A 15,334-nucleotide genomic window follows, 5' to 3' on the forward strand; every position below is an offset into this window, starting at 1 on the left:
TGTTGGGCGCCCTGGATCAGGCCGGGTGCCGTCCTCGTGGCGCGAGCGCCCGCTGCCCGGCCCATCGGGACCGCTCGCCGTCCCTCGGCTTCGGGACGCATGACGACGGCTGGAGCTGGGTGCGCTGCCACGCCGGCTGCTCCCGCGAGGACATCCTGGCCGCGCTCGGGCTCGGCTGGCGGGCGCTCGCCCCGGACGGTGATCCGGTGCCCGAGGCGACCCCGCTCCAGCTCGATCCCAGGACGCTGGAGGCCTGGGCCACCGAGTGCCACCAACGGCTCCTGAACGGCTTCGAGGCCGGGCCTGCCAGGGCCTACCTGCGGTCGCGTGGGGTGACCGGAGACGACGTCCGTGGCCTCGGGCTGGGCTACGCCCTGGAGCACCCGGACCGCAAGCTGAACATGCTCCGGCGCCGGATCGTGTTCTGCGAGCACCCGTTCCGCGCGGAGGGCCGTGTCGTGCCCGGCCAGGAGACGCTCGCGGTCAAGGCCGACTGCAAGTACCTGACCGTCTACTCCAAGGCCGCGTGGGGCGTGTCAGGGGTCGTCCGGACCGTCCTGTGGTGATCGTCGAGGGACTCTTCGACCGCATCGCCGCCGGCAGGTTGTGCGGCCACGGCCAGGTGGTCGCCCTGTGCGGATCGTCGGGCGTGCGCTCCGAGGACGTCGCCGCCCTCGCGTCCCGAGGCGTCGCCAAGGCCTGGGTGTTCCTCGACGCCGACGCCGACCCGGGCAAGTGGGAGCGGGCCATGGGCGACCTCGCCCGAGGAGGGGTCCGACCCATCGCAGTGAACGGACTCCCGGACGGCGATCCCGGCGCCCTGCTGCCCGCGCTCACCCGAGGCGACGACCACGCCTGGACCGAGCTGTCCGACGCCTTCCACACCCCCCAGGAGACACGATGAGCAAGGGTGCCACCTCCGCCCAAGATAAGGCCCGATTCAACCGAGAATATGCCGGTTCGAACGGCCAAGGGGGCCATGAGGGCCAGAGAGACACCTCTGGCACCCATGGCACCCTTGCCCCCCTGGTCGTCCGCAGAGCATCGGACATAACACCCGCCACGGTGCGGTGGCTGTGGGACCAACGTCTGCCGCTGGGCAAGCTGTCGATCCTCGGCGGACCGCCCGGCGTCGGCAAGAGCTACCTCACCGCCGCCGTCGCGGCGGCCGTCTCCCGAGGTCTGCGCCTGCCCGGCGACACCCGCCCGGACACCGACCCGCGCCGGGTGCTGCTGCTGTCGTTCGAGGACGACCCCGAGGACACCGTCAGGCCCCGCCTCGGGTCGCTGGCCGCAGACCTGGACCGCGTGGAGGTCGTCGAGGGCGTGCGCGCCGACGACCGCGTCCGGGTGTTCGGCCCCGCCGACGTCGCCCTGCTCGCCCGCCACGTCCAGGCCGCCGGTGACGTCGGGCTGATCGTGGTCGACCCCATCTCGGCGTTCGTCGGCGCAGGGGTAGACGAGCACCGCGCGAACGAGGTCCGCGCCGCGCTGGACGACCTGCGCACCATGGCCCGCCGCTGGCGTCTGTGCGCCCTGCTGGTGATGCACACCCGCAAGGCCCAGGCCGACAGCGCCCTCAACCGGCTGGCCGGCTCCCAGGCCTACGGCGCCCTGGTCCGCGCGGCGTTGATGGCCGGGCCGATCACCGACCACGAGCACGGCCACCACGCCCTCGCCCACGTCAAGCACAACCTCGCGGCCAAGCAGCCGACCTTGTCCTACTCGGTGGACGCCACCGGGCTGGCGTGGCACGGCGAGGTGGACCTGGATCCCGAGCAGGTGGCCGGCAACACCGACGGGGAGGAACGCTCCGCCGGTGAGGAGGCCACCGCGTTCCTGCGCGAGGTCCTCGCCGACGGGGCCGTGGCGTCGAAGGAGATCCTGCGCGAGGCGCGCGAGGCCGGGATCGCCGAGCGGACCCTGAAGCGGGCGAAGGCCAAGCTCGCGGTCGTCTCCGAGCGGGTCGACGACAAGTGGTACTGGCGGCTGCCCACCTCACAGGACCCCTCATGACGACCAAGACGACCGGGCTCTCGTGCGCCAACTGCGGCCGCCCGGTGCCCCGCAAGACCGCCGTGTTCACCCCCGACGGAAGGACCTACTGCAAGCGGCACGGCGCCCGGCTGCCCCCGCTGGGCGCGCACCACCACCAGCACCGACAACAGGGAGACGCACCGATCATGACCGCCACCTACGACACCGACGCCCGCGACGACCTCGGCTGGCTCGACGACGAAGCCGGCCTGCGCCGCGAGCTGTCCAGCCTCGTCGAGTTCACCCGACCGCACGACCGACCGACGAGCACGCACCGGCGCCTACTGCCAGATCGCGCTCGTCGCCGCCCGGCTGGCCCAGCTCGACGCCGCCGACGCGCCGGGGATGGTGACAGCCATGACCGACGTCACCATCCCCGTCCTGCCCGGCTACGTCACCGCCGACGGCGTACACACCCTCGTGTGGTGCGACCACTGCCACCGCGACCACCACCACGGCCACGGAGGCCCCGACGAACCCGTCGGCGCAGGAGACGGCCACCGTGTCGCGCACTGCACCGACCCAGCCAGCATCTACGACGACGCCGGCTACATCGTGCGTGAGGTCGGCTACGAGGCCGACCGATGACCGCCAGCTCCTGGCCCAGCCTCGACCCGCCCACCGTCGAAGAGGCAGCCGCCGAAGTCCTGACCGCCCGCGACCGACAACGCCGCGCCCGCGAAGCCGTCGCCCTCGGCGAGGAAGGAGCCGCCAGCCTGCACGCAGCCGAGCACGCCTGCGAGACCGCCCTCCGCCGCTACGACCACGCCCGCCGGCACGCCGAACACCAACCCTCCACCCTGGACGACGACGACGTGACCCGCGAGCCGCACACGGCGTCTCACGACGTTCCCGCAGGTCACCAGCCCTCGACCGTCGACCACACGAAGGGAGGGGCGTCACGATCGCCAGCGACAAGGGGTCCAGGACCGTCCGGGTAGGCAAGCGCGCACTCCCGAGGTGTGACGGTTTTTTGGTGCGCGAGCGCACAAGCGGAAGGGACGACGATGGACGACACGACCGGACAAGACGAGACGCCGACGCCGCCGCCGAGGCCGAGGGCGCGGGTGTTCCGCCACAACGACCCGCACGAGCGCAGCGACGACGTGGCCTGCGACGATCTGCTCGCGTGGAGCGGCTGGGACGACCGGGTGTGGTTCCCGTGAGCGGCGACGAGCAGGCGACGACCGCGCGGCTGGTGGTGCTGGCGCTGGTCGAGGCGACCCTGGCCGGCCGGGAGCACGACGTGGCCGGGCTGATCGCGTCCGACGACGACCTGCAGGCGACGTGCGCGGCGCTGGCGGGGTTCACCGCCGGGCTGGTCGCTCTGCTGCCGGAGCCGGCACGGTCGGAGGTGGTCGACGGGCTGCGCGCCCTGGCGTTGGTGGACCCCGACGACCCTCGACCGTGAACCCCGACGGCGGGGTACACTGGGCGGTGCCACGGCTGGCGCGACGACCAGGCCTCACCCCGGCAGACCGCAAGGTGCCCTGGCAGGGGGACGGATCCGAGCCCGGCCGCGACGGAGGTGCCGTTGGCGTCACCCCGGCAGACCGCAAGGTGTCCGGCAGGGCGCAGTGTTGCGCAGACCTCTCGGCTACGATCCGCGCGTGTCCACGCGCGGGGACCCCCGTGAGTGAAGGAGTCTGCGATGGAAACCGACCGCATGGAACAGATCCGACTGCGCGCGAAGGAGATCGTGGCCGGCGGGTCGTCCCGCGACATGTCCGACGACGAGCGCGCCGAGCTGGACGGGCTGTTCGCCGAGGCCGACGCCGAACGCAAGCGCGCCGCCCGCAAGGCCGACGACGACCGTCTCCGCAGACGCGCCGACGACCTGGCCGGCATGCTCGGCTACCCCGACCCGGCCGAGGTGAAGGACCGCACGAGGCCGGGCAAGGTCCGCGCGGCCGGGCCGGTCGACTGGGGCCACGCGTGGTCCGAGGCGATGGGCGCCAAGAGCCTGCTGTCACCCGGGACGGTCCCGGTGGCAGTGCCGATGAGCGCCCGGAGCCGGTCCGCGACGCCGAACCGGTCCTCAACCTGCGGCAGGTGATCCCGCAGGTGCCCAACGACAGCGGCCACTACGCCTATCTGCGGCAGACCCGACGTGAGAACAACGCCCGCACCGTCGCGGCCGGGACACGCAAGCCGGAGTCGGCCTACGAGCTGGAACGCATCGACGGCCAGGTGAAGGTGATCGCGCACCTGTCCGAGGCGATGCACACGTCGTTGTTCTCAGACGCCCCGGCGCTGTTCCAGTTCCTCAACTCAGAGCTGACGCTCGGGCTGGAGCTGGCGTTGGAACGCGAGATCGTGTCCGGCGACGGGTCGAACGCCGGTGGTCAGGACCGGATGACCGGGCTGCTGGAGACTTCCGGGATCCAGCTGCAGACCTACGACGACACGCTGCTGACCACCGCCCGCCGGGCGGTCACCAAGCTGGAGGGCGTCAACCTGGCCCCGTCGGCGTGGATCATGTCGGCGCTGGCGTGGGAGGGCTTCGAGCTGGAGACGTCCGCCAACTACGACTACGCCCTCAACCCCGGCGGTGCGCAGATGCCGGTGGAGCGGGCGGCCCGCCGCCTGTGGGGCGTGCCGGTGGTGATCGTGGGCTCGTTGCCGTCGGACGACTCGATGGTGCTGCTCGACTCGTCCTCGGTGGCGCTGCACGTGCGGCAGCAGGCGACGCTGCAGGGCACCGACGCGCCGGTGCTGGCAGACCCCGACAACGAGGGCGGGTTCATGTCGGGGTTCGCGGCGAACATGGTGCAGTTCCGCGTGGAGATGCGCGCCGACCTGGAGGTCAACCGGCCGTCGGGGATCGTGAGGGTCGACCTGGCGGCGTAAGCCCCCGGACGGTCGTTCTCATTCTCGGCGACCGAACGGGCCCCTGCGAGAGGCCCCCCGCATCGGGCGGGGGGTCTCGTCGCGTCGGCGCTTCGATGGCCGGTCACCCTGATCCCCCCCTGACCGCGCCGCCCGGCGGGGGCGTCGTCCCCCTGCGCGCGCGGGCGCGCGAAACCTGAGGCAGATCTGCCTCAGGTTTCTGCGACGGTCGTCCCCCCTGCGCGCGCGGGCGCGAGACCTTCACGCGCGAGTGAAGGTGTCCAGGTCGTCCCCCTGCGCGCGCGGGCGCTGGGCCGGATGCGCTCGGGGACGTCGACGGAGAACTGTCGTCCCCCTGCGCGCGCGGGCGCTGGACGGCAAGCGCTCCAACGGCCGGTGGGCGCGCGGGTCGGTGCCCGACGACCCCGACGGAGATAATGCAGATTCGTCAAGTAGCGCGTGGCTCAACGTGCTGGCGAAGGCCGGTGTGGTGCTCGACCACGCCCCCGACGACGCCGACCTCGTCACCGGCCGTCAGCGGCCCCCGACCTCGTGTCGGATCGTGTCCGCTTCGGCGTCCGACGTCGCGCGCCCGTCGACACGGACCGGCCACCGGTCGGTGTAGGCGTCAGCCCCGTGGCCGCGTCGCACGGCGCGTTGGTCTGCGTCCACGCAGCGCACGGCCGTGCGGATGGTGCGGTGGGTGTGCCCGCACGAGCCCCTGACGGCCCCGGCGGTGGTCCAGCCGGTCACGCCGTCGCCTGACGGTGGCCGTCGATGAGGGGGTCTATCGCGTGGAAGTGGCGTGCGTAGCCTGTCCAGTCGCAGTCGCGGCACGTCAGGTACCACGAGACGACCCCGTAGCTGCGGGACGCCTCGACGCGGACCGAGTGGCCGGTCATCGTCCGGCCTCGGCGCAGACCGCGACGCGGCCGAAGGTGTCGGTGACGACGACGTGGATCGCGGGCAGGCCGCACTCGCAGCGCTCCCCCGGGTTGGGCTGGTCGTGGACGGTGTCGGTGTTCGTGGTCATGGTACGGTCCTGACGTCGGGGTTCGACGCTCGGAGCCGCAGAAGATAAGTGTGGACGGGACGCTCGCCGCTGACCAGCGTTTCCGCAGGTCAGCACAACGTTCAGGCCGGCGTTCCTCGTAATGAATAGGTCCGGGGTTCGATTCCCCGTCCCGGCTCCACACCCCTCGTCGTGCCTCATCGGGGAGCTGACATGGTCGACGGGCAGGAGTACGAGCGCTGGGTGAAGGCTGCGGACCAGGAGGTCGAGGTCGCGCGCTGGGCTACCCAGGGAGACTTCCTCAACGACGGCGGAGGAGACCATCGACGCGGTGCGCGCTGCCTGGGCCGGCCTTCAGGCCGCAGCCGACCAAGGCTTCGAGGGCGAACCGGATCAGGCTGGGGAGACGGGTCGACCGTGACGGCCGCGGACACGATCATCGCACGCCGCCGTGCGGAGCGCGCCGCGCTGCTCGGCGACGCACGCGCGTACGCGGCGGGGCTGAACCCCGCCGCCGACGTCCGCGGCGCGGTGGTGTTCGGATCGGTCGCGCGGGGCGACTTCAACGTCTGGAGCGACATCGATGTGCTCGTCATCGCCGACGACCTGCCTGCGCGCGCGCCGGACCGTGTGGCGCACCTCGGACCGACGCCGACGCGAGTGGAACCCGTCGTGTGGACACCTGGGGAGTGGACGCGGGAGCGACAGCTGGGAAGCCCCATCGCCCGTGAGGCCGCTGCCCGGGGCGTGTGGCTGATCGGTTCCCTGGCGACCACCGACGACGTGCGTTGACCAGCGGTCGCCCGCGACGCAGGAAGGCCCGATCCTCCACAGCAGGGCCGCGAACTCCGACAGGGGCGCCGCCGTTGCGCAACCTCGCGCTGGTCGCCGCCGGCGGCGCGGTGGGGGCGCTTGCCCGTGTCGCGCTCGCAGGCTGGTTCCCCGTCCCCGCGGCGGGCTATCCGTGGACCACCTTCATGGAGAACCTGGCCGGCGCGTTCGCGCTCGCGCTCGTCCTGACGCTGCTGGCCGAGCGCTTCACCACCGACCGGTGGATCCGCCCGCTGGTGTGCACCGGCGCGCTCGGTGCGTTCACGACCTACAGCACGTTCGCCACGGAGCTGTCGACGCGGCTGCTCGACGGCCACGTGGCGGTCGCGGCCGTCTACGCCGTCGCCAGCTTGGTCGGCGGGCTTCTGGCCGCCGTCGCCGGTGTGCGTGTCGCTCGGGCGTGGTCGTGGCGGCCTCGCCGGCCCCGCTTCGTGAGGACGCGACGATGACTTGGCTGGCGGTCGCCGTCGCGGGCGCGCTCGGCGCGCTGTGCCGCTACACCCTCGACCACGTCGTCAGCGTCCGCGTCGGCGGCGCGTTCGGCTGGGGGACGCTGCTCGTCAACCTCACCGGCTCGCTGCTAGCAGGCGCGGCCGCCGGGCTGGCCACGAGCGCCGTCGTCGGCGACGCGTGGCAGACCGTGGTCGCCGGTGGGTTCCTCGGCGCCTACACCACGTTCTCCACCGCGATGTACGAGGCCGTGCGACTGCTGGAGGACGGCGCCCGCCTGCAGGCGACCGCCAACCTGCTCGTCTCTGTGGCCGGGTCCGTCGCCGCCGCGACGCTGGGCTGGGCCCTGGTCACCTGACCGTGGCGCGCCGGGGGGTGTGCGCTCCCGGGCGTCAAGGCGAGGACGCGGCCAGCAGGCGCGTTCGCCCCCAGCGGGCGGCAAGCCGTGGGAAGTCGGTCAGGCGCCTTCGTACTTGAAGGAGACCTTCACCTTGGCGCGGTATGCGGCGACCTGCCCGTTCTCGAGGGTCATGTCCAGCTCGGAGACCTCGGCGACGCGGAGGTCGCGCAGCGAGCTTCCGGCTCGCGCGACCGCGGCGGCCGCTGCCCGCTCCCACGACTCGGTGCTCGTGCCAACCAGCTCGATGACCTTGTAGACGCTCTCCGGCATGACCTGTTCCTCTCCAGTTCGGGGCCCGCACTGTAGACCCGCGCAGTCCGTGTTCGTCAAGGCCTTGCTCGGCGACGACCATCCCGGCCGAACAGTAGGCTGCCCCGAACGACCCGACCCGACGACGAAGGATTTCGACGTGGAGATGGAATACCGCCGGCTCGGCCACTGCGGCCTGAAGGTGTCCGTGCTGAGCTTCGGCTCCTGGGTGACCTTCAACGACCAGCTCGACGTCGACCGGGCGGTCGACTGCATGGCCGCCGCCTACGACGCGGGCGTGAACTTCTTCGACAACGCCGAGGCCTACGCGGGTGGTGAGTCCGAGCGGATCATGGGCCAGGCGATCCGCACGCTCGGGTGGCCGCGTCACAGCTACGTGGTGTCGAGCAAGTTCTTCGGGGGGATTCACCGGATCCCCAACCAGCACAACACGCTCAACCGGAAGTACCTGACCGAGGCGATCGACGCCTCCCTCGAGCGGTTCGGCCTGGACTACCTCGACCTCATCTACTGCCACCGGGCCGATCCGGAGACCCCGATCGAGGAGACCGTTCGCGCCATGTCGGACGCGATCGATCGGGGAAAGGCGCTCTACTGGGGCACCTCGGAGTGGGCCGCGGACGAGATCCGGGCCGCGTGGGACGTCGCCGACCGCCACGGCTGGCACAAGCCCGTCACCGAGCAGCCCGAGTACAACCTGTTCCACCGCGAGCGGGTGGAGTCCGAGTACGCCCGCCTGTACACCGACATCGGGCTGGGCACCACCATCTGGTCACCGCTCAAGAGCGGCCTGCTGACCGGCAAGTACCTCGACGACGTGCCGGAGGACAGCCGCGCCAACCTCGAGGGTTACGGCTGGTTGCGTGACGGGCTCAGCGACCGCGAGGCCAACGCGAAGGTCCGTCAGCTCAAGGACGTCGCGGACGAGCTCGAGGTCACCCTGGCCCAGCTGTCGATCGCGTGGTGCGCGCTGAACCCGAACGTGTCCACCGTCATCACCGGCGCGTCCCGCGTGGAGCAGGTCCACGACAACATGGGCGCCCTGGACGCCTTGGAGCGGCTCACCCCCGACGTCGTCGAACGCGTGGAGGCGATCTTCGGCTGAGGGTCAGTCGAATCTCCCCGAACGCAGCAGTAGCCGACCCAGGCGCGCCTCACACCCCGGCAGATCCCCGGCTGAGAAGACACGCCGTGAGCCATTGGGCTGCGGTCGGAAGCAAGATGCACAGGTGCGGGAGGGGCGTAGAGGACGCGGCGCATCCTTTCGGGCGTGAGATGGGGCGAGTGGCGCAAAAAAAAGGTGTCTGATCAACCGGCTTTATCCTAACTAAACCACCGATGACCGATGTACTTCTAAAGATTGCTTGTTCCTTTTACCCGCGACTGATGAGGGTGTGCTATACCTTCCCGTACTGGGTGTTTGGAAAACATGACCGGGCGCCAAACTACGAAATCTATCATGCCGATAGCAAGTCCAACAAGTGGACGGCTCTTTACCGGTTTAAGCGTGGTTCATTTGAGTGCCTAACCTTCTGCACTCAGACATCTTATTCGGTGAGAAGATGAATGACCTGGGATTCGATTGACTAGTTAGTTTATTCCTAACTACGCAAAGCGGTTCGCGTGATCCGGGGACGCTCGTCCGCCGGAGACGTGCCGCCCTTGCGGCGGCGCGGCGCGGCCTCACAGAAGGGCATGGACGTTATGGCAACGGGCGGGATCAACGAACCCACTCCACGGGCGACAGCCGACCCCCCGTCGGAGCTGCCGCCGAAGCGGAGGCCCGTCGTAGGGAGGTGGCCGCTCGGCGGCCGCCTCCTGCTCGTCTTGTCCGCTGTCGCTGTCGCGATCCCCGGGTGGGCCCTTTTCGCCCATGCTGCTGATGTGTCACTCCTCGACCCGATGTACGGGACCTGGCTGAGGATGCTGCCGTGGGCGGCGCTCAGCGTCGGGTTCGCGGCCTTGCCGTTGGCCGCGATCCACGTGGGCTTCCGGCGCGTAGCGTGGTGGGTGTGGCCGATCGTCATCCTGCCGACGGCGTCGGTCGCCGTCCGCTGGGTGCTGCTGGCCCTCGACCCGAACGACATCCCACCACCGTTGTGGTAAGGCGGCCGGCAGACGACGCCTGGGCGCACGCCACCAGGCGCTGAAGGTGACAGATGCCGCCGAACTGGCTCGGGAAGTACGCCCAAACTCAGCGCCGAACGCACCTCACAGCGCACTGAAGCGCCATGGACCGGTCCCCAGGGAGGATGCCCACTCCAGGTTGTTCCAGGGTCAGTCGAGCAGGTCGGCCAGCTCGGCCAGCGTGGCGTCGCTGATGCGGGCGGTGCCGCCGTAGGCCGTGCCGGTGTCGACCGTCGGGGCGACCCGGCGCACGTAGGCCGCCACGCCGTCGGACACCGTGTCGTCGGACAGCAGGAGCAGCGGGCCTCCGGCGCGCCCGGCGTGCGCGCCGCCGGCCAGGGCGTCGGCGAACGAGCCGCCCCGCGCGAAGCCGAGGACGCCGGGCTCGGGGACGAAGCGCTCGGCCACCGCGATGGCCGTGCCCTCCCTGGTCGGGCCGAGCACGGGCTCCAGCGCGGGGTAGGCCCTGGCCGCCGGTCCGCCCACGGCGACCGCGTGCGCGTCGCCGCGTGCGGCCAGGTGCGCGTCGACGGCGGGGTGGGAGGCGTCCGGGGAGGTCAAGAGGACCGCCCCGTCGGCGAACGCCGCGGCGCCGGCAGCCAGCGCGTCCGGGAAGTCGTAGCCGGTGGTGACCAGCAGGGTCTCGGGCGGCCCGAGGCGCTCGGCGACGGCCACGGACGTCTCCACCCGCGACGGGCCGGACACGCGATCGACCGGGCGCCCGGCGGCTTCGAGATCGGCCACGACGGTGGCGTCCAGGGCCTCCTCGCCGCCCAGCACGTGCACGGTCCCGCCGGGGGAGAGCAGGCGGTCGATCTCTGCGGCCACGATGTCCACCAGGTCGTCCGACGAGGTGATCAGGACCGGCCCGCCGACCGCGCCCGCCAGCGGCGTGCCGGCCAGCGCGTCGGCGTAGTCGTCGGCGCGGGCGAGCACGACCGCCTGCGCCTCACCGTCGTCGAACCCGTCGGCGGAGATCGCGATCGCGGTCTCGATGCGCCCCTCGCCGGACAACCGCGACACCGCATCCGGCGATGGCGATGGCGATGGCGACGGCGACGGCGGGGGCGGCGTAGGGGAGGGAGTCGGTGTGGGGGACGGGCCTGGCGAAGGCGTCGGTGATGGGGTTGGCGAGGGTGAGGGTCCCGGGCCTGGGTCCTCGGCACCCAGCTGGAAGCCGAGGACCACCGGGTCGTGGTCGGAGGAGCGGAAGGCGTCGGGCTCGTACAGCTCCGGCTGGTTGAAGTCGGTGTAGTCCTTGCCGCGGGGCTCGTCGGCGTTGACCGCCCAGGTGGTCGCGTCGACCACGTCCGTCAGTGCGGCGGGGTTGGCCAGGCCGTGGTCCAGCCTGCCCTCCGCACCGTGGAAGGTGTAGGTGTACGGGACGCGGTCGCTGTCCGCGAACGCCTCCAGCAGGTCGGTGAAACCCGCATCGGCGAACACCTCGATGGGGTCCTCGAACGCGTAGGCGTTGAGGTCGCCGATGACCACGATGCGGTCGTCGTCGGCGAAGAAGGGGTCCTGGTCGACCCAGTCGACCAGCTCGGTCGCCGCCAGCACCCGGTCGGGGTTGGAGGCGGCCTGCCCGTCCCCGGCGTCGGCGTTGTCGCCCTCACCGGAGCCCTTGGACTTGAAGTGGTTCACGATCGGCACCACCGACTCGCCGGAGGTGGTGTGGGTGAACCGGGCCGCCAGCGCCGGCCGGCTGTTGCGGTCGAACGGGTCGACGTCGTCGAGCGCCGCCCACCCGTCGAGGGTGACGGCGCCGGTGTCGTAGATCACCGCCTGAGTGATCTGGTCGACGCCGAGGGTGCCTGTCTGCACCGCGGCGAACGTGCGGTCCCCGTCGTAGACGTCGTTGACGCGGGCCAGGAGGTCGTCCACGGCCGCGTCGTCGTCTCCGGTGTTGTTCTCGATCTCCATCAGGCCGTAGACGTCGGCGTCCAGGTCGCGCATGGCCCGGGCGATCTTGGTGCCCTGCCGGTCGAGCTCGGCCTGGTTGTTGGCGCCCCGACCCGTGAAGTCGGTGAAGTAGTTCAGCACGTTGAAGGCCACGACGGTCAGGTCGCCCTCCACCTCCGGGGCGGGCGGGCGTGGCGCGTAGGCGAATTCGACCCCGGACTCGTGGTCGACCGGGCGCAGCCGCCAGTTGTTGAAGCCGAACGACAGGACCGCTTCCTGGTCGGTCATGAGCGAGCCGCGACGCAGGGTGCCCGTGCCGTCGGAGAGGTACGGCGCGGGGAGGTCGGCGTTCGCCAGGTTGCCGTCGCGCGCGTCGTCCAGGATCAGCTGGCGGAAGTTGCCGCCGGGCGACGAGGTGCTGCCCACCGCGGCGGCCTCGAGCGCCCCCGCGGCGGGCTCAGGAGGACCGACGTTGGTGGCGTTCACCAGCGGCTCGGTGCCTGGGGCGAGCAGCACCTCGCCGAAGGTGTGCAGGTTGAACGTGTCGGTGACGACCCACTGGTCGAGCGCCACGCGCATCGAGGCGATCGGGGTGAAGGCCTCCGTCCGCAGCGATGCGGCCTCGGCCAGCCAGTCCTCTCGCGTCTCGATGGTGTAGGTGTCCGGATCGGGTAGCGGCGGCAGTTCGGAGAGGGCGACGGGCGGCGCCAGCTCGTCGGCGACACCGGTCTCGACGACCTCCACCGAGCCTCCCGAGTCCACCGGCGCGCCCGCGGCGTCGATCTGGACCTGGCCGAAGCGGTCGACGACCTCCCCGACGACCTCGACCCGGTCGCCGGCCGCCAGGCCGTCGTCGCGCAGGTCGTCCGACTTCGCGCCGGCGAACACGAACACGCCCTCGCTGGTCGCCGGGTCGTCGTCGTGGTCGGCCTCCTCCTCCTCGATGAAGAGCCCCCCCAGCTGGTCGCCCTCGTCGTCGCCGACCAGCGCGGAGGTGACGATCGCCTCGACCCGGACCACCTCGCCCTCGAGGGGGCTTCCCGGCCCGGTGCCGGAGATCTCGGAGATCAACGTGGCGTCGGTGGGAGGGTCCTGGATCGGCGGGTCGTCGGCGGCGCAGCCGGCGTCGGGGTCGGGCGCGCCGAACGTCTGCGCCGTGTTGACCGCGCCGCGGGTGTCCGCGTCCGGCCCGGGCGTCTCGGTCCAGCAGAAGTCACCGGCGACCAGCCCCGTGCCGGCGAGCTGGAGCGACGAGCCGACCGGCACAGCGCTCGACCCGTCCTGGCACACCTCGATGTCGGTGCTGGTGAGGCCATCCGCGGGACCACTGGCCGCGGTGAACGTCCCCTCGTAGGACAGGAACTGCACGATCTGGTCCCCGGGGTCCACCAGGGCCAGGCCGTCGGGCTCGTCCTCGCAGCCGGGGCCGCCGTTCTGCAGCCCGTTCGACGGGTACTCGACGGTGGTGAAGCCGTAGCCGCCGGCCTCATCCTCGACCACCCCTTGGAGGGCATCTGTGCCGTAGGGGCTGAGCTGGGTCGGGTTGCCGTTGTAGCGCACGATCCGCCAGCCGGTCAGGTCGGTCCCCGCCGGTGCGGCAACCTCGACGAACTCCCCCTGGTCCGTCCCGGCGTTGTCGTAGTGCAGCTCGTTGACGAACACCGTCGAGGTGTCCCCCGGCACCGCCTGCGCCGGGGAGGGCAGGGCCAGCGGGGCGAACCCGGCGGCAAGGACCAGGACGAGCAGCAGCGAGCGGATGCGGGGCATGAGGCCTCCCGGTGCGTGTCGGGTGCGAACGACCAGCGTGCGCAGCGTGGCACGACCGTGCGACAGCGACGTGACCAGCAGCCGTCCGCAGGGTGGACGCGCGCCTGGTCAGCATCCGATGGCGGTGCTTCGCACCGCCGCGACCTGTATACGGAGAATCGTCCTCGCAGGCTCGGACGCATTCACGACTCAGGTCCCGTCGCGGGAGAAGTGCATCGGGTCGGTGAGGCTGGTCCAGTCACCGCCCCAGCCCCAGCCGATGGCGGCGAACGCTCGGGTCACCACGTCACCGTCGACGATCATGCCCGGTCGGACGTCGGTGCGGTCCAGGTAGGCGGTCGCGAGCTCCGGCAGGACGCGGCCGTCGCGCGCGTAGGGGTTGTGGAACGGGTTGACGTCGACCGCCAGACCGTAGGCGTGCTGCGACCAGGCCGTCGACCCGCGGATCGGCCGGCACACGAAGGACGTGGTGACGTTGCCGTCGCCGGTCGGGGGCGCGTCCAGCTCCTGGGCGGTGATGATGCGCACCTGTTCGACCGGGAAGCGCGCGTCGTGCAGCGTCCGGAAGACCCCGACCACGTCCTCGGCGACGTCGGCGTGGACCAGGAGCTCACCGGTGTGCGCGCGGCCGTCGAAGCCCCAGAAGGACACGGTGAGGCGGCGCAGGTCCTCGGAGGAGACCGGGCAGTCCGGTCCCCAGGTGGAGCGGGCGAGGACGTCGGGGTCGGCGAGCCCGATGGTCGACGCGAAGGTGTCGTCGGGCGGTGAGGGCAGCGCGTCCTGCTCGGGGGGCGGGAGCCGCCGGTCGACCAGCTCCGGCGGCGTGTCCTGGGCTGGAGGGTACCCGTCCGGCCCGTCCGGCAGCACGCGGGTCCCCAGCCAGTCCGGGCGGGGCGACCAGGCGGCGTCGGGTTCCACGGAAGGCGCCTCGGTCCGCGCCGCGGTGGGTGCGGGCAGGTCGGTCGCCGGAGGCGTCGCGGGCTCGGGTGCGGTCGCCCGGGGCGTCGGGTCCGGTGGGACGGGCGTGGTCGAGGGCGTCGGGTCCGGTGGGACGGGCGTGGTCGAGGGCGTCGGGTCCGGTGGGACGGGCGTGGGTGTCGGTTCGGCGACGACCTCGGCGCCCGGGTCGCCCGCACAGCCCGCCAGCACCGCGATGGCGAGGAGCGCCGGGACCGGCCGACGACGCAGGAGCAGACCGGGCATTCCTCGACCCTATCGCCCGGCCGCGGGCGCTCCCTGGCGGCCGCGCCGGCCGCCCCGCTCACCCCGGCGCCACACGGCCGTGACCGCGCCCGCGGCGGCGAAGGAGACCGCGACCGTCGCCCATCCAGGACCGTAACCGCCGACGGCGTCGACGGTGGCACCGAACAGCGCGGGGCTGAGGCACAGCCCGACCAGGAACGAACCGTGGACGACGCCGCTGGCCGCGCCGGTGACCGCCTGCGGCAGCGCCCTGATCACCGCCAGCATGACCACGGAGTTCCAGCTGCTGGCGGACACCGCCCACAGGATGGCCGCGGCCCACAGCGTCGCGGGGCCCCAGGCTGGCGCCGCGGCGGCCAGCCCGGTGCCGACCACCGCCATGAGCGCCATGGCTGTCAGGGGAACGCTGGCGCTGCGCATCCGCGCCGCCGCGAACGCCCACCCGACCCGGGCCAGGGTCGCCACCACGCCGAGCACGCCCGCGACCAGGCCGGCGTCCCTGGGCG

At 72.0% G+C, this 15,334-nt stretch overlaps 1 protein-coding gene across 1 annotated transcript; it reads left to right on the top strand.

Moving 5' to 3' along the window:
* Window positions 1-7,827: 7,827 nt before the first annotated feature.
* On the top strand, window positions 7,828-8,934 carry LOC149920575 (uncharacterized). The gene has a single exon (XM_090164356.1). The coding sequence runs from the start codon at window positions 7,828-7,830 to the stop codon at window positions 8,932-8,934; it is 1,107 nt and encodes a 368-aa protein (XP_090020482.1).
* Window positions 8,935-15,334: the final 6,400 nt, after the last annotated feature.

The sequence above is a fragment of the Leiobunum rupestre genome, unplaced genomic scaffold, assembly GCF_980474605.1.
Source record: "Leiobunum rupestre unplaced genomic scaffold, qqLeiRupe1.1.hap1 H1_H1_scaffold_22, whole genome shotgun sequence".
Lineage (NCBI taxonomy): Eukaryota > Metazoa > Arthropoda > Arachnida > Opiliones > Sclerosomatidae > Leiobunum > Leiobunum rupestre.

Excerpts from the sequence above, each read along its gene's own strand:
- LOC149920575 (XM_090164356.1), top strand. The coding sequence starts at position 7,828 with ATGACCTGTTCCTCTCCAGTTCGGGGCCCGCACTGTAGACCCGCGCAG.